The 25,983-nt window shown below is 30.9% G+C and overlaps 1 protein-coding gene across 1 annotated transcript in view; it reads left to right on the forward strand.

The window, feature by feature from the left end:
• Nucleotides 1-594: 594 nt before the first annotated feature.
• Bcs1 (mitochondrial chaperone BCS1) overlaps nucleotides 595-25,983 on the forward strand; it is a 49,480-nt gene continuing 24,091 nt past the window's right edge. The window contains exons 1-5 of the mRNA XM_035365671.2: nucleotides 595-739; nucleotides 4,324-4,667; nucleotides 9,418-9,557; nucleotides 11,359-11,553; nucleotides 23,421-23,484. Coding sequence (XP_035221562.1) covers nucleotides 4,348-4,667; nucleotides 9,418-9,557; nucleotides 11,359-11,553; nucleotides 23,421-23,484 — 719 coding nt within the window. The 5' untranslated portion in view covers nucleotides 595-739; nucleotides 4,324-4,347. The remainder of the gene's footprint in view (nucleotides 740-4,323; nucleotides 4,668-9,417; nucleotides 9,558-11,358; nucleotides 11,554-23,420; nucleotides 23,485-25,983) is intronic.

The raw sequence follows: 25,983 nt of genomic DNA on the forward strand, positions 1-25,983 counted from the left end.
CTATAAAACATACAATTTTAAAGCGGACCCAGATATCCTAGATACCGGCCGTGCTTCCAGATTTAATAAGGTTTATTAGTCCTGTAATATTTTCATAGCTACACAATTTTTTTGCATTCCTTCCTGAACTCATTTGTTAAGGGAATTAAGAGAACTTTTGTGTGTATCTTTAACGAAGGTCCAGATACTCTTCCCTTTGGTTCAGAACTTTGCAATTATGAAGATAAGCTTAATTGATGGAACAGCTTGAACAGGAATGTCCATTCGGCGTGACAACTAAGAAGTTTCCTCATTTTGTTTTCACTTTCAACAACAAAGTTTTGAGCAGTTCCTAAACATAAATTTGAAAACTCTGACATCCCCTTCCTGCAGGTGGGAAGCGGAGTAAGTGCGTATTTCTCTTTATCAGATTTTGGAGGATTTTTCCCAGCCTTGAGAACCAATAATACAGGTATTCCCGAAAATGCTCTGCTTACGATTAGTCTAAGCATAAAAAAAGTCTTACACTTGCAATTACGCTTGGAATATTTTACCAAATTTCGTTTAATCGACAGACCATGCACTGCGTGAACCAAAAATGTTTGAAAGGAAGAAGAGACCTATTGATGTAAACAATCATCCAAGATGTCTGCTTCCATAGCAAGAGCGTGATATTTTCTCCTTTTACATTATGTACAGCAGAACATATTTAATGTGGTTCGTTATAACTAAACTTTTACTGACAACATAAATCTCATAGGTGAATAAATATATTAGTATTCTAGATTAGATTTTATAAGTTTTTAACATTTTTTTTAAATGTGCTTTTTTTGAAAGAAGTACATTTTTTATCATCTGTTTGTTATGGAGAAAAAAGTTGGAGATACATGTTCAGTTTTTTGTTTTAAATAAAATTCCGTATTTTTTGCTAATATAAGGTTATTTTCGTGAAACTTGCGCTTTTTTTAAACCGCATAATAATTGCAGCAACCTGTGATTTCGGAAACAGTCTTTTTAAGTAAGCATTTGTGTGGGAGAAGCCAGTTCTTATCATTTTCTTCTTATTTCAGCGGAAATAGAATATGACTGTATAAATACTAGCTATTTCGTCTTTATAACTATATGCCCATGTAACTTAACAGGTTAGCCAAGCATGTTACATAATAAGCTGCGATTAATTATATTAAAAAAAATCTGATTTGGGCAGCACATAGCTTCCAACCGAATCCATATTTTAAATAGTAACCAGCTACAAGTAAGATATAATTTCCTGTTGGTAGTTTTCATGTGTGAAACAGGAGGAAGTGTGGGGACTGATGGATGAATGATAATTTTCTGTTGCTCTCAATTTAGGAAAAATTATACATTTGTATAATAATTACATCATCATTTCAGAAAATTCAGCATAACAAGATCAGCAGTCGAACAAATATTTAGGTGAGGTGTCTGACAATATTATTGACTGGTGGATATTTTTAAAGTCTACTGCCATTAAAATTATTTTAAACTATAAAACCAACATTATCATTTTTGGTACTTTTCCGTTTCGCCAGCGCAAATCTCTCCAAGCAGACTTTATTGGCGACAACACATAGCCACATAGCATACACATATAAAATGTTAACAAATGTTGGTTCTAAGAATCTTTTATTTTGAGGGCATAAACATTTTAATATCGTTTAAATTTTATAAAAAGCCAATAAATAAAGACAATAAATTTGTAAAAAGTCATTAATTTAAGAATTTACTATGCTTTCATGGTACAACGTGCTGATTCACGTGACCCCAAGTGATCTCATCTCACGTAAACTACGCTACAAAAACCTAATTCTCTCAGTAATTATCTACATTAATTTCAAGTTAAATCTTAATTTGGAATACAAGTTTAAATGCAGGAATTATTTCAATTCGTACGAATAGCTTACTCAGAAATTACGTAAAACCGCAGAGCTTTACTTCGCTAGTGCATTCTTATTAGATTTGATGAATTTAACCGTTGACTTTGCCTTTTCTATATTTTTGCCTTCGGGTGAGCGGTGTGATTGCATCCTAGTCGACTTAATTAGCTCGAATGGCCTTAGGGCACAAAACTGAACTCTCTGGTAAAAATTCTATTTAATTGTATGCTAGTAGTGAAAGAAACAATCTATTTGATAAGAAATGGCTGCGACTTGTTTTGAAATGAGGCGTAAAAGGTTACCAGCGAGGATATTCCGTTTGGCATCAGTTGTACCATTATTGGCGACTTATCACCTGTGCCGGCAAAACGGAAAAGTACGTTATTAAATTATTTTAATTAATTTATTGTTTTATTAATTATTTTAAACTATTACATTACAAAACATTAAAATTATTTTAAACTATAAAACCAACATTATCATTTTTATTCAGAAATCATAGGACAGATAATAAGTGACCTCAAAAACAGTTTATAACAGCTGTCATTGATCATGATAAAAACAAACTAGTTGTTCAACAAGCAAAGTTTGAAATTATTATTAGTAAATCAGCTGTGTTTATTATACTTTACTAGTGTCATAAACAAATTCTTCAGAAATTAAAGCTTAATCTGCAAGCATTTTAATTTTACTAGAGCAAAGATTGGTGGAAAAAAAGTCACTATTAATTTGAAGAAAAATACCACAGATGAAAAATTTGTTGGTGAATATCCTAATCCAAAAATGTCTGAAAGGAGCATATATTTCAGGGTCAGATTGCTAAAATAAGGCATTAACTAGTTAAATAAACTTTAAAACAATAGGGTTTGCTAGAATCATATAAAAAAGTTAAAAGAATGACAAATATTAGTAACATATTTTTTTTGACATAAGTAAATGTATTCCAATATGAATTGGGATGGCAAGCAAAATATTTAGATTTGAATTACTAAACTTTTGCCAAGAAATCTCGTATGTTATAAAATGTGACAGTGGTGGAGGGATAATTTGAAGCTATACAAGGTCTTTAAATAAATTAATGAAACATTTTTCAACTGAATGTTTGTTTAAATTAAATATCCAATTGATCTCTCTTTCAAGGTGGTTCCGTTCGGAAACCACGCATTGCCTGAGATATTGTTCCCACTCTTCAAAGCAGTCTGGAACTCAGAAACTGAAACTGCCTTTAGCTGAACTTTTTTAATAGTTTTTTCCGAAATGGTGTACCTTCAAAGATCAATCCTTTCAGACTAAATAACTGAAAAACACTACAGCACTTAAGCAGGATGAAAATGGGGACTGAAGAACAGCAGGGACACCATTTTGAGCCAAAAACGTCATTGCGAAAACTGGCATATGACAGCATTCGTTAAAATTTGATAAAGTTATTTAGATTTGTACTATTAATCTAAATTGAAGGTCTGACTGTATAAAGTCCTTGATTTTGATCACATTTTCATTGGTTCTTTTTATTGGTTTTCCAGTTTATTTTCAGTTGATTCTCAACCTTTTAAAAAAGTTTTAAATCAACTGAAAAACCTGTGTGCTTTTGACGAAGCAGAGTTTTCACAGGCCAGTTGAATTTTTGCAAAAGATATGATCAAAACTCACTTCATGAAAAATATGTGTGAAAAAATGTATATATGAACTCTGTGAAACTGCCAGTTTAACTGAAGCTGTATAACAGGTTGATCTTGGTATCCTATAAAGAACTTCCCTTATCCTCTGTTTATGGCAGTAATGATCTGTCTCATTACTTTATTTAAGCTCACTTATGAGCAACTAGCAGTATGAAGCACTCATCAGACAATCAGTATACTTTGAAATTAACAAATGTGCAGATTCATGAATTTCTCAAAACAGGAATCAACTGTCTAATTTAATGTCAATCAGAACCGTGATCTAAATTTCATGGTACTTTATATGCATGCTATGGATATTATATGACTACCATTAAAGTATCAACTCTCATCCAAACTTGAGTCTGGATTTTAATTTCATTGAAAATCTGTAGGATTATGTTTAGTTTTCAGAAATAATGACTCAAATTTTGGTCATAAATTAGCTGAATCAGTTTAAAATAAACTGAAAGAAGTCAATAAAACTCTAAATTATGGATAAAGATGATTAACAAAACTACATAAGAGTTAGTTTTAAAATTGAAATAAAATTTTATTTGTTTTAGAGATCATCTAAATATAGTTTTTGACTTTGAAATTTACAAACAAAATCATTTTAACTATTGAATTTAATTAAAATTTTTATAATAATATATTTTAATGTATTTTTGTGAATTTTTATGCCTGCCATTTATTTAGCTCCATCATGTATGAAAATTTTTGTTATTAAAATTGGTTAGCTTTATGTAAAATATGGACACTAATGTATATTTTTCTTTTTTTCTCAGCTTAATTCTAACTCAACAAGGAAAATGCCACTCTCAGATTTTATATCTTCACTTCAGAACAATCCATATTTTGGAGCAGGGTTTGGACTTGTTGGTGTTGGTGCTGGTTTAGCAATGTTAAGGAAAGCAACTATGGTGGGAATGATATTTTTCAGACGCCATTACATGATGACATTAGAAGTACCTTGTAGAGATAAAAGTTATCAGTGGCTTCTTCAGTGGATTACTATGAATGCAAAACACACTCAGCATATTAGTGTTGAAACTACATTCAAACAACATGAAACAGGAAAAATATCAACTTCATTTGACTTTGTACCAAGTGTTGGAACACATTTCTTTTAGTGAGATATTTTTTCAGTTTTTATATAATCATTCTAGTGAAATTTTTAACTTGCATGAAATAAATTTTTCATTTTTTTTAACTTATAAAAATGCAAAACCTAAAATTAAACATTGCCATAACCAGATTTCATATTAACTAGGTTTGTTAAAATTAAAATTCTTTTGAAGCTTCATTGTAGAGCTATAAACTCTTTCAGTAAGTAAATTACTGAGTATCTGAATGTAGCTTTTGCTAAAAGTAAATTGTTCATACTTTCTGCTTCCTCATTAACTGTATGATTAATTAATTATCTTAAACCTTTTCTTGCTTGGTTAAAGATTCATTGATGAACTTTATTTTTGTTATCCTGTTATGAGTATGGAACCTTTCTACTGGTGGGTGAACTACTTGAAAGGCTGTTTTAATTTTAGTTCTACCAGATCTTTTTGGAAAAACTGAACATATTTTTCATTTTACTTGCAAATTATAAGAGAAAGTTATAAAATTGTGATATGATCATACATCATGCATGATTGTATTTTCCGGTCTACATTATTAAATCGTTCAAGAATATTGCTGCCAAGAATGATATTTTCAGACAAATTAATTATCTTAAATTTCTTCTTGCTTGGTTTCTAATGATTCTGTTTTCTTCTCATCCTCTGTCAGGGGCTTTGAAACTTTGTTTGAACTTCTAATTGTCTCTTCTGCATCTGGCTACTTTATAACAGAAAAATTTTCCGCATAGAGGTGTTCAGAATTGGGAGAGCCCACTCTAAAGAACTTCATTAGTGATCTGAAGCTGAAAGATACTGTAATGTGGTTATAAGACATTAAAGAATTATCTAGAATGTGTACAGTATTATACATCGTTGATTCATACTAAGTTATGTTAATAAACAGAGCATGGTAGGTAAAATGGAATGGTATCTTAATTTACTTTGCAAGCCAGCATAAATAACAAACATACAGCAATTCATATGACTAGTTGCAGGAATTCTGAATGTCGAGTCCATGTATAGAAAGGGACTTTAAAAGAAAATCAGTTAGCTCCTTGCCAGAATGACTAGGATTTTTTAGAAACTCTAAGAACTATTTCCCAAGATTGATCTTCTTATTTATATATATGTTAAGATAAAAGTCAGTTGATTGTTATTGTTGATAAATGAATGTATAATGATGGAAAAGTACTGCCCTCTTGAAGAATGGTACAAGTAACAGATTTCCACATCTATGAGCATAAAAAAATAGTAGAAGAAAAGTAAGAAATCTTATCTTTGCCAAAACCTCTAAGTCATTGTGAATGACTTCATCACAATGACTTCATAAAAATCATTCCAATCCTGTTGTAAGTTCTATGTATGTCAAAAAGTTTCATTATTTGGGAAGCCAATCACTTCGTTTTCATGTCTAAAAGTGTGATCATTAGCTGATGAATGCTTAGAAACAATTGCAACTGTCTAGAGAATAATCCTCCAATATTTAACTTCTTCTTATGTTTGCATTATTAAATGTTTAATAAGTGTGCCTAATTCAGTTTTTTTTTTTTTTGTTACCTTAAAGCCAAAACACAATTTAGATGAGGTTTACAATTCTCATGTGTGTTGAGTATTCATTTCTGCTGTGCTGTCTCATTCCTTCTGATTAGCATGTTTCTTGTCACTAAACTCTATTTCATGAAACTGAGATGTTGCAGGTATTGATACTCTATTTCATGAAATTGAGATGTTGCAGGTACTGATACTCTATTTCATGAAATTGAGATGTTGCAGGTACTGATTAATCGAAACCTTTTTTTCCCTTTAATATAATCTCTTGTGGAGTTGATTACTTCCTAAAGTCTTGGGTTATTATTTGGTTTGCAACTATAGCTATCAACAATTGTAATAGAGATGTCTTTATCTCATACAAAACACTTTCCTAATTTATTAGGTTCTTCACAAGCATCTAAATAAAACATTTAATTTTGGTCAAGATTTCTGTTGTTATTCTCACTGCTATTACCTAAATCGTTTACGTTCCTGCTTTAATTGTTACTTTTGTTCTCATTACACAGCTAGAATTTTTTCAGTTCGTGTGACTTATGTGAAAAAATATCAGTTAATAGAGTTTCAGGTACTATAACCTTTCATTCCTTTTCTTTTCCTCAACTAGTTTACAGTACTTGGTTCCATTTAATAGTTTACACCTGTCCCTAATTTAAAAAATAGAAAATACTATTAAATAATTAAATCATTGACAAAACAAAATTTAACAAACTTCAGTAATCCTTGTCATATTTAAAATCTAATTGAATTGAATAGTTAGTGTATATTTTAATAGTTGAATCAACTTGACAATTCAGAATAAGAAGGTTGGAAATTGTCAGAAATTTAAGTGAAGGAATTCTATTAGACTGATTACTTAATTTTATGTTTCTCACAGAATGCACAATAAATCTGGAAACGGTTATTTTTGAAAGAAGAATAGTGAAGCATTTTGCAGTATACAAAAAAAGTTTGTTAATAGAACTTGTTTGCAGTAAGTTTAATTAAAAAAAATCAGATAGTATAGGAGTTACTGATATCATACCAATAAATGGTTTGCAATACATAGTATTTGTCCAAACCAAGTATTTGTCTTTTATTATATAATACTTTTTCTTTTAATATAAACACGCATTTGCTTCAAACTGGTAGTGTGTAACATTTTCTCATATTGAAATGCTAAATGCAATAAGGTTAAATGGATTTTTTCCATGATTTAATAAAATGGAATATAAATTTTTACTCTATAAATTTATTCTTTATTTGAATAAATTATATATTAGAAAAATATTTTTACCCGTGCTAGTTCATATTTGTAAAATTTAATTTAAAGGGGAGAAAAGAAAACTATGCAATGAATAACAGTTTTATGCCAGCTGTTGAATGAAACTGAAAAACTTCCTTTTTATGTACTTTTCTTATATACACATTATATTGAAACTTAATTTTTTTTTTAAATGACCAGAAAACATCGAAATTTATTTATCATCTCGACTGCGATTGTAACAGAATTATGGTATTGTGTTAGTAGTAAATAAATGTTTGGGTATAGACAGTAATTACAGCCAATTTTTTTTCAGATTTCATTTTATATTTATTTAAGATTTTATTTGTGAAAGAAATATTGCTTTCTTAAACTTGATATGTTATTTTCATTTCTAATGCTTGTTTAATTGAAAAGAAAATAATAATTTGTTCTTGTACCATAAGTATGGAATTTTCTTAAAAACTTTTTATCTCCAATAAAAAAGTATTGAGTCCATGTTTGTTGTAACAACCAATCATTATAATTGTACTTTTTTTTTTTGCAATATACACTCAAGAGCCAAAACATTATGACCAGCCCTACATTTTGCGATGAACGCGCCTGGATGACGTGAAAGGCACGTGATCAGGTGGAAGTGGTATTTAACTGCTGCTGTAGAGTCTGGAGAATCATTCTTTCACTTACTTTTGTATGTGATGGGAAAGGATGCGGATCTAAGCGACTTTGATAGAGGGCAGATTGTGATGGCTCGAAGGCTCGAAACAAGTATTTCCGAAAGTGCACGACTCGTGGGTTATTCGCGATCTGCAGTTGATAGTACATATGAAAAGTGGATGAATGACGGTGAAACCAGCAGTAAACGACATGATGTTGGACGTCCACACGCTATCAATGAAAAAGGTCTTCGGAGACTGTCTCGCATGGTGAAGCAAAACCGGAGCCATACAGTGGCTCAGCTGACAGCCGAATACAATGCAGGGCCAAGAAGAAAACTATCGAAGCACACTGTTCAGTGGACACTGTTGGATATGGGGCTACGCAGCAAACGTCCCACTCGTGTACCTTGCTGACCAAGCGTCATCGCCAACTGCGCCTGCTCTGGGCCCGGGAACATTTCGACTGGTCCATGGATCAGTGGGAGAGAGTTGCCTGGACAGATAAATCACGGTTTGTCATTTATCACACCGATGGCTGTGTCAGAATACGCCGTCTTCCAGGCGAACAGTTGCTCCCTCAATGCACAGTAGGTCATACACAGGCTGGTGGTGACGGTATTATGCTCTGGGGGATATTTGTCTCTGGGACCTGTGGTTGTGGTAGAGCAGACCATGAATGCTACAGGGTATCTGAACATCATTGTGGACCAGTTGAACCCTTACATGGCCTCTGTTTTTCCAACTGGAAATGAAATGTTCCAACAGGCCAACGCCCCGTGTCGCAAGTCTACAATTGCGTTGGAGTGGTTCCAGGAACATGATGCTGATTTCCAGTCAATGTCCTGGCCGCCTAACTCACCGGATCTCAATCCGATAGAGCACATTTGGGATGTCATGGGATGGCAGCTCAGAGGTCAAAGACCACCAATTCGCAATATCTCGGATTTGCGTGACCATTGCTACAACATCTGGTAGAATCTGTCTCCGGCCATCTATCAAGGACTTGTGGCATCCATGCAAAGGCGGGTTGAAGCTGTGTTGTGTGCCAAAGGTGGCCCAACTTGTTATTGACAGGTGGTCATAATGTTTTGGCTCTTGAGTGTATGATGTTGTTATAATGAGTATAAAGTTTATTTATTTGTTGAAAAATTTATTTTTATCTAAACACATAACTTTTATTTATTTAAGATTCATAATGCAGCATATGTTAAATAATAAGAAGGAAAATCATAAGAAGTGTAAATAGGCAATATTTTCCCTTTTAATGAATGATCATTCATACCATGCTATGTTTATGTATGAATTTTATTAAATTTTTAGTTATAACAAGACTTGGATTCGAGTTGAAAGGAATAGAGAACAACATACTCTAGATTTGCATATGGGTGTACCATGGGAGACAGTTACACTAACTGCTTTGGGTAGAAATAAATCACTTTACTTTCAAATATTAGATGAAGGTATTGTACCATAAATTATGAAATAATTTTATTGTCCTATATTTTTACATTGGTCAACAGTTAAATTTTATCTGATAGAAGTGAACTTTGTAGGTTTCAAATGTGCAGTTAGTTCTCTATCATTGTCACATTTCTGAAATGAACCATGTTTCTGTATATAGTTATGCAAGCTAACTTTAATAAGTTTTTAATAACTCTAATAACTTTTTTATATAAGCTTTTTTTTAACTTTGTATAATGTATCGATTTTGCTTTAGCTCTTCCATATATTTTTATATTAAGATTGCATTTATTTATGCATAACCCAAATTATATACAATACTTATTTAATAATTTAAAATTAATTTGATGCTATTATTGCTTTGATTATTTTACTTAAATTTAATTAACACTGCTTTTTTATTACTGCATTTTCCAACTGATTTTCAGGTGCTGTAGAGTATTTTTAACATTTTAAATTTCTTTGTGAACAGGGCAGCTGAACCACATGTTGGTCAGCTTGATGAGTCCTGTCACTGCATTTTCCAACTGATTTTCAGGTGCTGTAGAGTATATATGCTGTAGCGTATTTTTAACATTTTAAATTTCTTTGTGAACAGGACAGCTGAACCACATGTTGGCCAGCTTGATGAGTCCCATCAATAGTATTGTCTAAAAAAGGAGCAAGTATAAGAGAGAAGTTTCACTGTATAGGCATAGTTTTATCATAGACATTGGGACTGTGTACTGGACTTGGACAGTACATCAATACACATCTTACATCAGACATTGACAATTACTTACAAATATAGCTTACAGTGTCTGCCAGAAAAATGTATGCGCTCTTTGCCATACTGTATCAGGATACTGGCATTGACAGTTGCTCTGAAATTTAAGTATGTTGTAGTATGGATTTTCTTTCAACAGGTGTCACTACTATCAGCATGATTAGCACCCCCATGGACTTCTTGTGAAAGATGAAATGTATCAAAGTATGCTGTGCACACTCGAGAACCTTTGGCAGAAGATTACAGAGGCATGTATGTATCGGTTTCCATTGATACATTGACCGCTGTAGCTGCTGCGATCACGTCTTTCTGTTAGGTGTTTGGCCCCCTCAACGACCAACATTTTAAACATCAGATGTAAATGTATACTTACTTAAAGGTTTGTAACACATATCTGAACAGTAATTAAATGTAATTAAGAAATATGATATATAGGGTTTTTTTTTTATTAAATAGTGTATGCATTTTTTTTGGTGGACTCTGTATTTTGTTGTGTGTATGGCTCATTTGTATTTAAGTCATAGCAATGCAGTTATTTGGCTATCTGGGTAAGAAATGCAGTTTTTTTTTTAAATAAGTTCTGATAGAACAAAATCGAAGTTTAATAACAGAAGACCGGAGTTGTTTCTATAAAACTTTTTAACAGTCCTTTGGCAGTTAAAAGCTACATAAAAAATATCTAAAGTGACCCAGTGAGTTCTGAGTAAATTGTTGCATATGAATATAACAGTCAATGGAAATTTAGAAAAATTAAATTTAATCTACATAAAAAATATCTAAAGTGGCCCAGTGAGTTCTGAGTAAATTGTTGCATATGAATATAACAGTCAATGGAAATTTAGAAAAATTAAATTTAATCTTTGATAGAAAAAAGAAGTAAAGAAAATTTTTATTTTTGTTGTTGGTTAACATTATTGTTTCTGTATATCATTTTATTGTTTTTGTTCTTTTTGTTGACCAGTGTTCTTGTATTTATTGTATAGATAGTTTCATAAAATATTAGAGTAACATCCAGAAATTCTTTTTCTGTGCAGCTAGAAAATTAGCTTTGAAACGAGAAGAAGGTAAAACTATTATGTACACAGCTATGGGTTCTGAGTGGAGGCAGTTTGGTCATCCTCGAAAACGCAGGCCAATTAACTCCGTTATCTTAGATGAAGGTGTGGCAAGTCGTATTCTATCTGATGTTAGAGAATTTATTAATACACCTCATTGGTATACTGAAAGAGGTATGGTTTATAATTGTTCTTATTTATTTATTAGTACAGTCAAAAGTCGTTAATCCGGACTCGTTGGGACTTCGGCGATTCCGGATTATCGATTTTTCCGGATTATAGATCATCTGTTTAAATCTGGTAAGATGGCATGCAGAAATTATAAAATTAAAAATATGAAACTGTAATTTTTGAAATAAAGAACAATTATGATCTAAAGGGTATCAAAATTTACAAAAATAAAAAAAAAAAAAAAAAATAAAAAAAAAAAGCTTAATATTTATTTTACTTTATTAAACATTTTTTTCAATGTAATTTGTTTAACTTGTTTTGTTTTATGTGCTAAAACTTTCTCTTTAATTCTATATAAACAGACATAATTTCTTGTTCAGTTACAAAGTTCCGCTCTTCAAGTCCTGTAATTGCTGTGCCGAGAATACCGACTAACTTGTCAATCAAAATTTTTTCGTTTTCACTAACCTCTCTGTCACTTTCTTCATGCCTTTATCCATTTTTTGCAGCAATTTCACTTTTTGTTTGATGGACATCAAAACATACTTTCGCTTTGTAGATCCTTTGGGAGCTCCAGCATCGGAAATTCTATTTGACATAATCGAAAGTTCAAGCTTACTTTTATAAAATTGCTCTAACAGTCTGCAAAAATAATAAGCCGGATCCCATTCAAAGATTAAGGAACAACGCAATCTGCAACATTAACTGAAATAGATAATTAGATAATTTTAGCTTATACCGCCCGTTATACATTAAACGCGCATGTGTAAACGTATTATGCGCTTGCGCACACACATATGCGCAACCGTAAAGGTCTTACGCATATGCGTAAACGCGACGCATGTTCAGAAAGTTTGTAGCTTTGAGGTCCGGATTATAGATCATTCCGGATTATGGGTGTCCGAATTAATGACTTTTGAATGTACTTTAATAAACAAATATTTAAATAAAGTTAAATATTTCTTGAATGCAACACAAGCAGTGTAAATTTGGATAAAAAATATTTTTGAATGTCTTCAAGCATAAAAATTACATTGAACTTTATTAAAAATTGGGTTGATCAAGTTAAATTGGGATTATTTATCTTACTGTGATAATGCATCTTAAAATGCCCTTCTTTTTTAAACTGGTTTATGAAATTAATAATTACACATTTTATTACAAAATTACATGCTCCTCGCTATGCTAGAATCCACTTCACGTATTACAACATATTACAAATTACTTCAATTAATTACTTCACGTATTACAATGGTAAGGAATGCAAAGGAGTAATAGTGGAAGTGATGTTAAAAAAAGAAAAAAAAAAGAAAAAAGAACTGCTGATTGCTATAGTGATGCACTATGTGATGAAGAAGAAAGAGAAATTGAGTGACATCACACAGATCCAGTGTGCTGCCAGGATATCCAGGATAGCTTTGATTTTTGTGATGAGTGTCTTTTGTCTGTTGATATAGCATTGGTTTACTAATTCAGAAGATTACCTATTGATTGTAAAAATAGCCCAAATGTTCCTCAAAGAGCCCTTAGATAAATTTTATACAAATATTAAATCCAGTTTCCTCTAAATCACGGCTTCTTAAACTTTTTTTTTGTCGCAACCTCTTTTTATCACTGAGATTTTTTTCTAGACCCTGGACCCCATAATATTTATGAAAAATTGTGGGACCCTATAAGGATTGCACAAATCCAACGTACGCTTGAGTGAAATTGTCAATTTTTTCACTTGTATTGTAATATACCATTGCAGTTTTAGGCCATTAATTTCTAATTTTAAGACATAGTACAATGTGAAAATTTTAAATAAGTAACAAACAAAATGACAGCATCATGTGCAAAGCAAGTAAAATGAACGTTTATATTATAAAAAGAATGCATCAGAATGTTTTCGTTTTTTCTTTGTCTGCATTGTCTTATCTATTTTCAGATACATTGTGTGAAAATATTTGGTAATTGCAAAATTATTATAAGTTAAAGAAATATCAAAACTGCTAACATTTTTGACGACTCCCGCTGCAGGTCCCGCAACCCCGTTGGGAGTCACGACCCACAGTTTAAGAAACTCTAAATTATTTGCTCTAAATTATTTTGATGACATCATATTACTCTCCCAAAAATCTGAAGACTCCCATTCGAACATTTAGAACAGTATAAAATAATAATTGACATATGTGTTTAAAAAAAAATATGTATCTAAATCATTCAAGGTGGCACTTTATTAGAGAAAAAATAAATTTTCTAGGATATGAAGTTCAAGCTGGAAAATATCATCCCAGCAATGTGAATATTAAAGAATTACAATCCCCTAAAATAAAAAAAGATACTCCATATAAATGGACAACTAAATGTCAAATAGCTTTTCAAAATTTAAATGGTGCTTTAATTTCCAGACCCATTTTAACTCTGTTTAATCCAAAATATCCCTCTCATGTATTTGTAGATAAATTTAAAAAGATATTGCTCTAGATTTAAAACAAGAGCACTGAGATGGGGATTTATGCCGTATATTTTTTCGTTCTCAAAAATTAAGATTTTCTGAAAGAAATTATGCAATTACTGAGTTGGAATGTCTAGCAATTGTAGTTACTAGAGATAAGTTTTATTACTATTTGCATGGAAGTCATTTTACTCTACATACTGATCATGCTGCTTTAGTTTGACTTCAGAATATACAACAACCTACAGGTAGATTATTTTGATGGTCTTTAAAATTATGTATGCATGATTTTGATGTTAAATATTCTACTAATATTGAAGCTGAAGGTGCAGAGCCAAATTTAGATTTGATTTAATCACTAAGCTGTTTGAGATATCTTTATAAGTCTGTTATATATATTTCAATATTACTTATATACTATATTTTAATTTTTTGGGGGGAACCCCAAGAAAGTGGAGGCCCTAAGCTATAGCTTATGTAACTTACACGTAAATCTGGCCGTCATAAGATGTTCCATTTGCCAACATTCGTGTATACAAGCTCATTTATTATCATGAAAAAATATCAAAATTTGATAATATTTGTAACCTTAAGTATAATAAAATTAATAATGTTTTAACTAGTATAAAAACACAAGAGTTGTATAAAATTGTAATATCGATATTTCTTTGCACTAAATTATTTGAAAAAGCTCACATTGAGTTTTGTCATATTGGTTATTCCTCAATGCTGAATTTGTTATCTTCTCAATAGTATTGGGGAAGAATAGTACAATATATTAGAAATTATTGTAAACATTGTGAAGTATGTCAGTTTAATAATAATAATAAAATAAAAAAAAACTAAACTTGTCTTGATCCAAACACTACCATCTGCAAGCAAATTTTTTGAATTGTTATCTATTATTATTGTTGTGGTTTAAATTATTATAATTCTAGAAAGTGTATTCACATTATTAGATCATGCTTTTAAAAGTGTAACTACCAATACTTAAATTGTTTAAGATAAACTTTTCAGATTCAGGTCCCAAAGATAATTTTAAGTACTAGAAATGATCTTTACTTCTTCAAAATCTAATCAATTTTTGAAAAACCGTAATGTTACACAAATATTAAGTACTACTAATTGACCAAAAACTAATGCTGTAGTGGATATAGTTAAACAAAAGATTATAAACTAGATTAAAATATAAGTTAAATTCTTATCAAGATAATATTGGATGGAAAATATTATTGCCTGTGGCTACTGAAGAGTATAATAATACACCATAACTCCAAAATTCCCACCATCTTATTTTAGGGATGAAAAATTACTGTATGATCCATTAATCGACAATCAAGATCTGTATCCACTAACTATGAAGCAAGAAACTATGAACCAAAAAACTATCCACCACAAGAAATTATGAACATTTCTTAGAAAAGGTCTGATGATTACCATAATGTAAACAAGCAGAGATATGACACCCATTTTAAAACAAGTAATTTTAAACATGGTGATTTAGTAATCAGGAATTTCAGTAGCCTAACACCAGAAAATGTTCTTCTCTTTTTTGGGGTCCTTACAAAATTTTATTCTTTGAAACAGATAATTAATTTTCAAGAAATAACTGCAAAAGTTTAGATTTTTTGAAAAGCTTTGTTTAAATATCATTATGTAAATTTTATAGTCCTTCTCTTGAAAGTCTTTTGCAAAACTGTTGTATTCAATATAACCCAAAAATTTGCTTTTATGTATCCATGAAATTCTATTAAAATTACTTATTTATTCGTTATAAAACAATCCGTAGTTTATTATTGCAAAGCAATGGAAATTAATAAACACAGAAAGTAAAAATACAAAGCAATAACAAAATAAGCTTTGTTAAAAAACATGGGCAGGTCCTCAACAAATGAATCAGTGTACTTATAGCCATACTTGCTTATAGCCATACTATTGAGAAGATTTTATTCTTTGAAACAGGATACTTTTGAAACAGATAAATCAAATCCTGTTACTTAAAAATAATTCAGAAATTCTCCATTCTCCTAGGCTTTTAATCCAGCAAAAGAATTTAAGTTAACTATTAGGAATAATAAAATACCTGTTGCTATTAAAATAAATTGATTTTAATTTTCTTAATTATTCATTAAAAATTGCTTGAAACATTTAAAAATTTGTAACCTGAATGTGGTCTTTTAACCTGATAAAGACTATGAACATAATTGTGACAAATTTTTCCTGAATTTGATTTTCTTTCAATCTAGCACTTTTCCTATTTCATGCTTTTCTTCTTCCCAGAGTTTTTCCATTTGAAATTTGTTAATGTACATTCCCCAAAGCCCGAGGATGAGGAGAGGGTAACTCTAAACCAATGTTTACAATCTGGTCAGAATACCAGATCCTTAGATGAGGAAAGTTTATTTTGCTGCACTTTGATCTGACGATTACACTGTGTGTATTACTCCTTGCATCCTCTCTTTAGGGAGCATGCAATCAGTGATAGCACATGACTGTTGTTCCCCCTAAGTGTACGCCTAATATTGAAATTAATTTCTTTTTAGGAGAGTCAACTATGGCTATGAACTATCTGAGTGCTTCACCAATCACATTTGTCTAGCCATAGTTTTCGCAGAGAATGCTGCCACACACATTACTCAAATTAATTTGGTTGTTATTATTGTAGGGTAATGTAAATTTTTGTTCACTAAATTTGTAATACCTAACTTGAATGTACAACTAGTCTTAATTTGAATTTTTGTATATTTATGTTTTCATTTCAGTTGTGTAATACTGAAGAATATTTATGGTCATAAATCATAATTTTGATATATTTATACAATGCTAAAGGAAAGTTATCTTGTGTAAGGAATGAAGGTTTTTATTTGCTATTGTATTTAAGCATACCACAACCATCAGCAAGTATGGCTATGACACTGATTCATTTGTTGAGGACCTGCCCATGTTTTTTAACAAAGTTTATTTTGTTATTGCTTTGTATTTTTACTTTCTGTGTTTATTAATTTCCATTGCTTTGCAATAATAAACTATGGATTGTTTTATAACGAATAAATAAGTAATTTTAATAGAATTTTATGGATACATAAAAGCAAATTTTTGGGTTATATTGAATACAACAGTTTTGCAAAAGACTTTCAAGAGAAGGACTATAAAATTTACATAATGATATTCAAACAAAGCTTTTCAAAAAATCTAAACTTTTGCAGTTATTTCTTGAAAATTACATAATGATATTCAAGCAAAGATTTTCAAGAATTGTGAACTTAATTATTTATTGAAATTATTTCTTTCTTTTAATTATTTCTTGAAAAGTTTAGGATGAGACAGTTTTTATGATATTTGGGGAGGTAATTTAAAGAACTTTAAATGCTTTAAATCATTGAGAGAAAATGAACTCATAAACTTTTCAAAAATCAAACAGTGCATTTAGTTTCAATTAGGGATTGCAATTGCTGACTAAAAGTTCAATACCATTATTCGGTATTTTTTAGATCTTAACACCGGTTTTTGTATCAGTAGTAGGAATTGTAGAAAAAGAAAGAAAACACGGGTCTTTCTTTATTTTATTTGCCAATTTTATTAGAAAGAGTAAATATCACAAAAAATTATTAGTAACTTACAAATTGTAACAGTATATAAAGAATCACACAAAAAGTAAAGAAACAAGGAACATTTTATATATTTAAATTGGGTAAAATATAAGTGTGTAAGCGTAAATACAGTAAGTAAAGTATAAGTGTAAATACAGTACAAAGTCCGTAATCCAGACGTCTATTATCTGGAATGATCTGTAATACGGACCTCAAAGCCACGAACTTACGCATGTGTGTAAAGTATTTTCGCATGCACTTTTAATGCGTGCATCCACTACGCATGCACGTAAAGCATTTACCCATGCACACTTCCGATAGTGAAGAAAGTGACAGAGAGTTTATTAAAAACGAAAAAATTTCGATTGATAAGTTAGTCAGTATTCTCGACACAGCAATTACAGGACTTGAACAGTGGAACTTTGTAACTGAACAAGACATTATGTCTGTTTGTAGAATGAAAGAGAAAGTATTAGCACAAAAAACGAAGCAACTTAAACAACTTACATTTAAAGAAATGTTTAATAAAGTAAACAAATAAATATTAAGCTTTTTTTTTGGTAAATTTTGATACCCTTTATAATCGCTCTTCATAAATTATGGTTTTGTATTTTTTATTGTATAATTTCTACATGCCATCTTACCAGATTTAAATTGATGATCTATAATCCGGAAAAAACCCCTAATCCGAAATCGCCGAAGTCCCGATGAGACTAGATTACGGATTTTGTACTGTATCACTCAGTCTGTAGTACTATTACAGATTTTTGAAATGTGACCTTAAAAACATAATGCATCATTTGTACTGTCATTAAGCCTGGAATGTAATTTTGTTAAAAAATTACCAGCTGTCGAAAATGCTCTTTCAGTATCTACACTAGTTGGTGGTACTGTTGGCAATGCACAATATACTTTTTCTAAGTATTTACCTCTAAATCCCTCATCTTCATACAAATTGATTTCTCGTCGGATCGTTTTGGATATAACTGATTTCTGTATTGTATTTTGATTAGTTGAGATTTTTTTAGTTATCGCTAATTCTAATTTTTGTTCAAGAGACAATTGCTTTTCACTATCGATATTGACATTAGTGTCATTGTCATCTTTGATAACTGTACCGAATTCTTCTGAATGTGGATAGGTTTGTTTTTGTAAAAAAAATTAGGAAAATTTATTATAAACTTGATCAAATTTGATTTGGTTAGTCTCTTCTCTTCTTTTTCATTTTTAAAGTCATTATAATTATGTAAATACTATAAGACATTGCAACATGAAATTTATTGTTGCATTAGCTGTTAATAAATTAGAACCTCTCTGACATAATGCCTCCACAGCCAGTTTTAATGGAAATAGAGCTAATACAGTTCTGAATATTAAGTTGAATTCACTATCGGAAAAATTAATTTGACTGGGTTAAGCCGATTATTGCTTTTTCAGTTTCAGAAATCGTTCCATAATTAGGAGTAAACTGTTCCAATGGGTTTTAGAATTTAATATGTTCTGTTTTATTTTCAGTTAGTATACATTTTTGTAATAAGTCATTTTTTGTAGGGGAGCATTTAAATAGCTTTACAATTTTTCAAACTTTATTAATTATTGGAAGCAATTCTTGATGAGAATAGTTAATATTTGATGAGAATAGTTAATATATGTTAGAAAAGTTAATATTTCATCCTCATTAGCAATATCTTTTTCAACAATTACATTGTTATTATCTTTATTGTCAGTATCACTCTCACTCTCTTCAAAGTCAGAAGTTTCTATATCTATAGTATTTGGGTTCTTCTGTTCTTTATTTTTTTTGTATAATATATCTATTACTCCTAATTGAATTCCATGAGGATAGCACAATTGCTGATTTGTACCAATCAACTTTCCAACTTTTTTCATAACCATTGCTCTATCAGTCGTCATGGATACAATATCTTCTTTCAGGGATAATCCATGTTTCCCTAACTTAGATTTAAGCACTTCCACACATTTTTCAGCTGGCATACTTCCCATTGTAAGTTCTATATTCCAATTCTCCCCCCCCTGAATGAATGTTTATATTTAAATAGTATCTATTTCTTAAACTTGTCCATTCATCAAATGTAAGACTAAATTTTTCACCATTTCCTTTTGATTGTATTAACTTGTGTTTCAAAGAACTGCGAACACTGTTACTGTAGTTTATAATTCTTATAGTATTAATCGATGTTGGTAGATTTTTAAAACCTCTAGCGGATAGTGATTTTCCTAATTCAGTAGAAGTGCAAATCACACGAAACAGCAAACCATCTAATGCTGTCTTTTTACTTATAATTTCACCAAAATTATCTTTTTTTTTTTTTTTTTCAAAATAATCTAAAATCCCTGATGGCTTGGGCTTAGAAACTTCGCTTGAATTTGTATCTTCATCGCAATTAGATTCTTTTCTCTAACAAATTTGTATCATGTTTCATTTTTAAATGCGTATAAAGTCTGCTTGTAATTCCTGCATTCACTTTAATAACTCTTGAACATTTTTTACATTGTGCCACCGTATTCTTTTCATCATATAAATAATGAAACCAAACCAAAGTATTATCACAGATTTATTATGTTCTTTAAAGTTATTCATTATTATGGGTTTATTAATTATGAGTACATAATAAATCTGAAAAATATTTTAAACCCTAAAGTATGATATGCAAGCACAATGTGAATAACAGACTCACCAATTAAAAAAATATCAAAATTTTTCAAAATTTATGCACTTTTTTCACAACTATAACCTTGTTTTCACAAATACGAATATCAGACTACGAATCTTGCACGTGTGCGGTATCACTGAGCTGTAATAGGACAGGACAGTTTTGGCCTGCCTCCTTGGATGATTCACATATTGTATCACTTCTCTAGACTGTACGATGCAGCTTTTTATTCACAGTTTAATTAATTTCTCCTGTTAGGGAGACAAAAACATATACTATTTTTCTCTGTTGGTGACCCCTGAACGTATAGTGGAAACAATTTAAAGAATTTCTAGTAAATACCAAAAAAAAAAAAAAAAAAAAAAAAAAAAATGTATTTAAACTTGTGAATACCAGTATTACAAAAGGCTCAAAATATCTGTATTCAGTATCTCGGTATACTGGTATTCCAATCCGTAGTTTTGATATTATATAATATTTTTGTAATACTTCTAAATTACATTTTATGTGTTAATTAACTAAATTACATTAATGGGAAACATTGAAACCTAAAGGCTATGTCTGAGGAAAGTTATTTTCTGTCTTGTTGAAAAAAAAAAAAAAAAAAAAAAAAAAATGCGTTGTATATATTGTGCAGAATTAATTTTCATTCTCTAAAGCTTTTTTCTAAAAAGGCTCTTCTGTTGCCAAACCTTTTTCTCTTTAAAGGGGAGATATATAAGATATAAAAATGAAAGGAAACTAACTTTAATTTCGCAGTAGCCCTTTTTTATTTTTCATTTTAATATATGGCTGCCTCATCTTCCTTTCCTAATGAATCTAAAGTGTGTCATTTCAAAATTAATCTATCATGCCATCTTAGCAAGTGTAGCAGTGCAGATATTTTTTATCCAATCATGGATGAAAATTTCAACAAAGAACTGACTTTATATATATATATATATAGGTGCAGCTAAATGTGAACTTATCTCCCTGCCTTTCGTATGCTCAGTTAGCACGTGTAATATCGCTGCTGTCTAAAGATGTGATAATTTATATAAAATTGTGTGTGTGTGGAGGGCATATCACCAGTATTGCATCTTAAGTCTTGCTTGATTATGAAATAAATCTATGTTGAATGTGTGGCCACGTTTGTTAGTTTTCTTTTTCTTTATGCATGTACGACACCACTTCTCACCATGTTAAGAAAATCTGATGTGTACACCACATGACTTCTTGTACAGAATATTAAATTATATGCATTTTTTCTTGCATTTCCTTTAACTTATTACATTGAATTAAACCTACTTCGTCAACAGCGACAATAGACCACAATAACCACAATAGAATAAATACATTCTTTAAAATTCACTTTGTTTACCATAGCGACACTCTGGCGCTAGGTTCACTTAACAGTATTATATTTCGTTCATATTATAACTCAGAATGCACAAAATTTATAACATTTAAAGAATTATCTAATCGTTGCCACATGTTCTATTCAAATACGATAACAAAGCTAGAACGATGTATAAAAGAAATTAAGCAAACAAAACAAAAAAAGAAACAGTTTTTCACAGACGATTGAGTATTTCTCATTCAATTAATTCAGTTCTCACTTCACGACAAGGCAAAAATACATAAAAACTCAAAATATCTGTATTAAAAATTACAAAGTAAATCTTAAATACTTATTTCCTTGAAAAAATTCCAGAAAGGATTAAGCATGATTTAATTCGCAATAATAAAAGAAGGCATTATTTTTGTGTTGCGAAGCTTAGTCTCTCTAGATTGGCAACAAATCTACAATTCTGCTGTTTCAAATGTAAACAAATATGTCCGCCATGTTATTTAAAACTTAACCACATGTTATTAAGACTTAACCTCACTTAAACAGCTTTTAAATTGTTGATAATTGTACAAATATTGCTTCCAGAATTACGAAAGGCATAAAAACTTTAACCGGAAGATAAAAACAACATAATTCAACCATTTTTAAAGCACAAAATGTACAATTTACAAACATATAAGAGTAAAGAAACTGAGATCAATGAGCCGGGTCACAGAGTGGATATATTTATAAATATATTTATATACGTTTGGCATGGCCGATTGAAACCAAAATACAAGGTGCACATCTACATGTTACAGCAGTCTTATATACAAAATTTCAACATTCTGAGGCTACTCATTTTTGAGTTATGCGAGATATGTACGTACGTACGCACGTACGTACGTACATACGTTCGTACAGACAGCACGAAAAATTCTCTTCAGAATTCATTTTAAAGCAGTTTTTTAGTTTTTTTGGAGGAAACGAGTCTTTTATTCTGTCCTTACGTATAGATATCACGCAAAAACATCGTTAAATTGCATTTGAAAGCGGTCAAAGTGGATATTTTCGTTGAAATATGCTGCCTGAAGCTTTTCGCGATTACAATACTTCCTTTTTACTTCGTACAAGGAAGTAATAAGAAGTCATCATTGCAAGTTATCTATGGAATTTATTACACATGTATATAAAATCGTCCAAAATTTTATTTTTATTCTTAAAACATAAATAATATCTGCTGATACTAGCTTATAAAGATAATTATGTATGATTAAATAAAATTAAAAGTTTTTTCTTTTTTCTTTTTTTTCTTTTAAAACCTTCTGCAGTTTGTTTTTGAATGGAAAATGAAGCAAACAAGGAAAAAAAAAGGGGGGGGGGAAGATATTCAAAGGGCTTTCTGAATGAAATTTTAAATAGTAATGTATGGAGAAAATTATTGCCTGTACAATTTCTTCAAAATTTTATCACTATGATTCAGTTTTATTTTGTATATAGGTTGTCTGTTGCTGTATTGTAAGGTATTAGAACCATAGTTTATTTTTCAATCTAATAATATAAAATAGCACCATAGAATTGCTGAAGAATGTTAAAATACTAATAAAATAAATTTTTAAATGACTTCTTACCCTGACAATCAGTACACTTTTATGATACTCAGTAAAGAGATCTTATGTTTCATCAACCAACAACAATGTTGTGATATATATTTGTACTAGACAATATTTAGTGATTAAAGGAAGAAATAAAACATTTTCCTTAGTTAATTGTTAGCTTACCTTTTTATGTGCAGAGAGTAAATATCTTTTTATAATAAAATATAAGTTAGTGATTTTTAACTAAGTATTGATCTTCAGGTATTCCTTACAGACGAGGTTATTTGCTGTATGGGCCACCTGGCTGTGGGAAAAGTAGTTTCATGTAAGTATATTTTTATTTATTTATTTTTGATCAATAGGAATTTGTATGCTTAAACAGTTGTATCTTATTTAAATATTTATGATATATGAATGATCTACATAAATTTTGTCCCACATTTATTGTATTTCTTTCTTTTTATTTTAAGTTACAAATATTTATTTCGATCATTTTTTTTTCATATATTTGTATTAGGAATTTAAACAAAAAGAAATATTTGTTGCCTAATTAAATAATTTGACAACTTTCATATAGGCATAACTGTTGAACAACTTGATTGTAAATAAATGAAATTTAATTGAGAAAAGTATACAAGGTGATTTAAAGCTCTTGGCCTAAATTTTAGGAGGTGAGAGACCCTCAGGTACTCTGTGTGTGTGGCATTCTCGATGTATCCTAGCTCTTCAGGAGATCACCCTCTTGGTGAGATGGTTTTCATGATCCTGGAGCCCCAGTGATTTGTCCATGGTGAGAAAACTGCCTACGCATCCAAATGAAAGGCACTTAGCTGCCCTTGCTAGTGTCAGTCAGCTGTTTACTAATCCCTATATCAGTGGCTTGGGAATAATCTTTCGGGAAAGCTAATTTTGAGGCTTCAGATTGCGTACAGACTCCACTGTACGTAGTGTAGGAATCTGTGTTCTCTTGTTAAGCTCCACGGAGAATGGAGCTGCTGGATCTGATTATTGCTTTATTTTTAAATATAGCTTCTAAAAAAAAAAAAAAAAAAAAAAAAAAAAACCCATTCATAAACCTGATCAAAATTCAAATGTGCATTAAAAAGACCAGAACTGAAGCAAATGCCAATGATGTATGCTCTTATGTATTTATGTATCTCCCCATTTTATATAGTTATCCTTAACACTGATGAGAAATTGAGGAGAATATCAGCATTTCTAATTTATAAATAAATATTTGCTTCAACAAGACCTCCCCCCCCCAAAAAAAAAAATCTGCAATCTGGTGACCTTTTAGTTGAAACAGTAATTCATGTACAGTCTGACAAAAATCTCATGTTTGGGACAAATATAAGTCTCAATCTCAGCTCAAGGATCTTTGAATTATTCCTGTGATGCCATCTCTTTAAAGCAGCCATCAATTTGGCAAAATATCAATTAGGATTAAAGGTCAACATATATAGCGACTCTGCCTCAAGTTTGGAGTCCATCCGAGGGCACAAGACAAGGAGTCCTTTGGTGCAAGATATTCAGAAAATTCTTCTAAGTATCCCACCAGATGACAGACCTATCCTGATCTGGGTTTCAGCTCATGTGGGTATTACTGGCAATGAAGCGGCGGACCTGCTTGTGAAATCTGCTGCCAATGACTCCAGTAGATTGGAAAACACAGTAAGTGTTCTGCAGTCCTATTTAAAAAAAACCACGCTCGATAGCCTTTTCAAGAACGGCAGAAAAGATGGGAAAAGGAAAGCACAGGGAGGAGAACCTACAAGTTCTTTCCAAAAGTCACTTGCTCAGTTAATACATACAGTGGAGCACAAACTCAATTCTACACTGGCTATGGTCCCTTCCCACATTATCTTAAGAGATTCGGCATACGAGCATCAGATTTGTGTGAATGTGGTGCGGTAGGTGATGCAGATCACTTCCTCTTCAACTGCCCACAAACCGATAAACTGCATTTAAAAATGCCAAGCAGTGAATACTGGCCGCAATGGGCGGAGAATACCCGCAGCAACAAGCAGACGAAAACTAAAATAGAGGAGGTAATCAGGCTTTGCTCAGCAAGATACTAAGAAATTCTCCCCCTCTCTTGAGAATTGTATCTTCACAGCATAATTTTAATAGCAATTCAAAATACTAAAACAACTGAATATCAACAATAGGAAAATAGCTCACCCTGTAGAATAATAACAGGACTGTAAGAGCAAAACTATTGTAATGTAAGCATATTACTATCCAGTTTGTATGTACTTGATAAAAATAATATTGTAAAGCAGTTTAAATGATATTGAAAATCCAGTCAATGTATAAATGAATTACAAGTTTAATTTTGATTATCTCAGTAAAAGTATTGTAAATATGAATTCATATAATGTTTAAATGTACACATTAGCTGTCATGATTTTATGTATCTATCATATGTAACTTGTACAAGACAATGATTGTAATCAACATATCTATGCTTATACACAGGCCTTGTATGCCCATGTAATATTTATATGTATATTTTTACACGGAGGAAATTTTCCCTTCTGCCAGGATGACTACTAACACTGTAAGACTTTTACAACAAAGTCAGGTCAGTGATTATCTCAGGCGGCACTCAGATGTGATGCCATCTTTGAACTAGATCTAAAGTCAGTTTCCAAAGAAGAACTTGTGCTGGATCTTCAAGATAAAAATGTATGTTGAGCTAAGAGCATACAGTTTTCCAAAGAAGGTCAACTTAACTCTATCAGACATAGTATATACTTACATTCAAGGTTTCAGATTTACCAAAAAACATGTTTGCATTGTCATATTTATCCATGTATATCAA

Source organism: Stegodyphus dumicola, chromosome 3 (assembly GCF_044657685.1).
Source record: "Stegodyphus dumicola isolate Sdum_Otavi_A_Nest chromosome 3, ASM4465768v1".
Classification (NCBI taxonomy): domain Eukaryota; kingdom Metazoa; phylum Arthropoda; class Arachnida; order Araneae; family Eresidae; genus Stegodyphus; species Stegodyphus dumicola.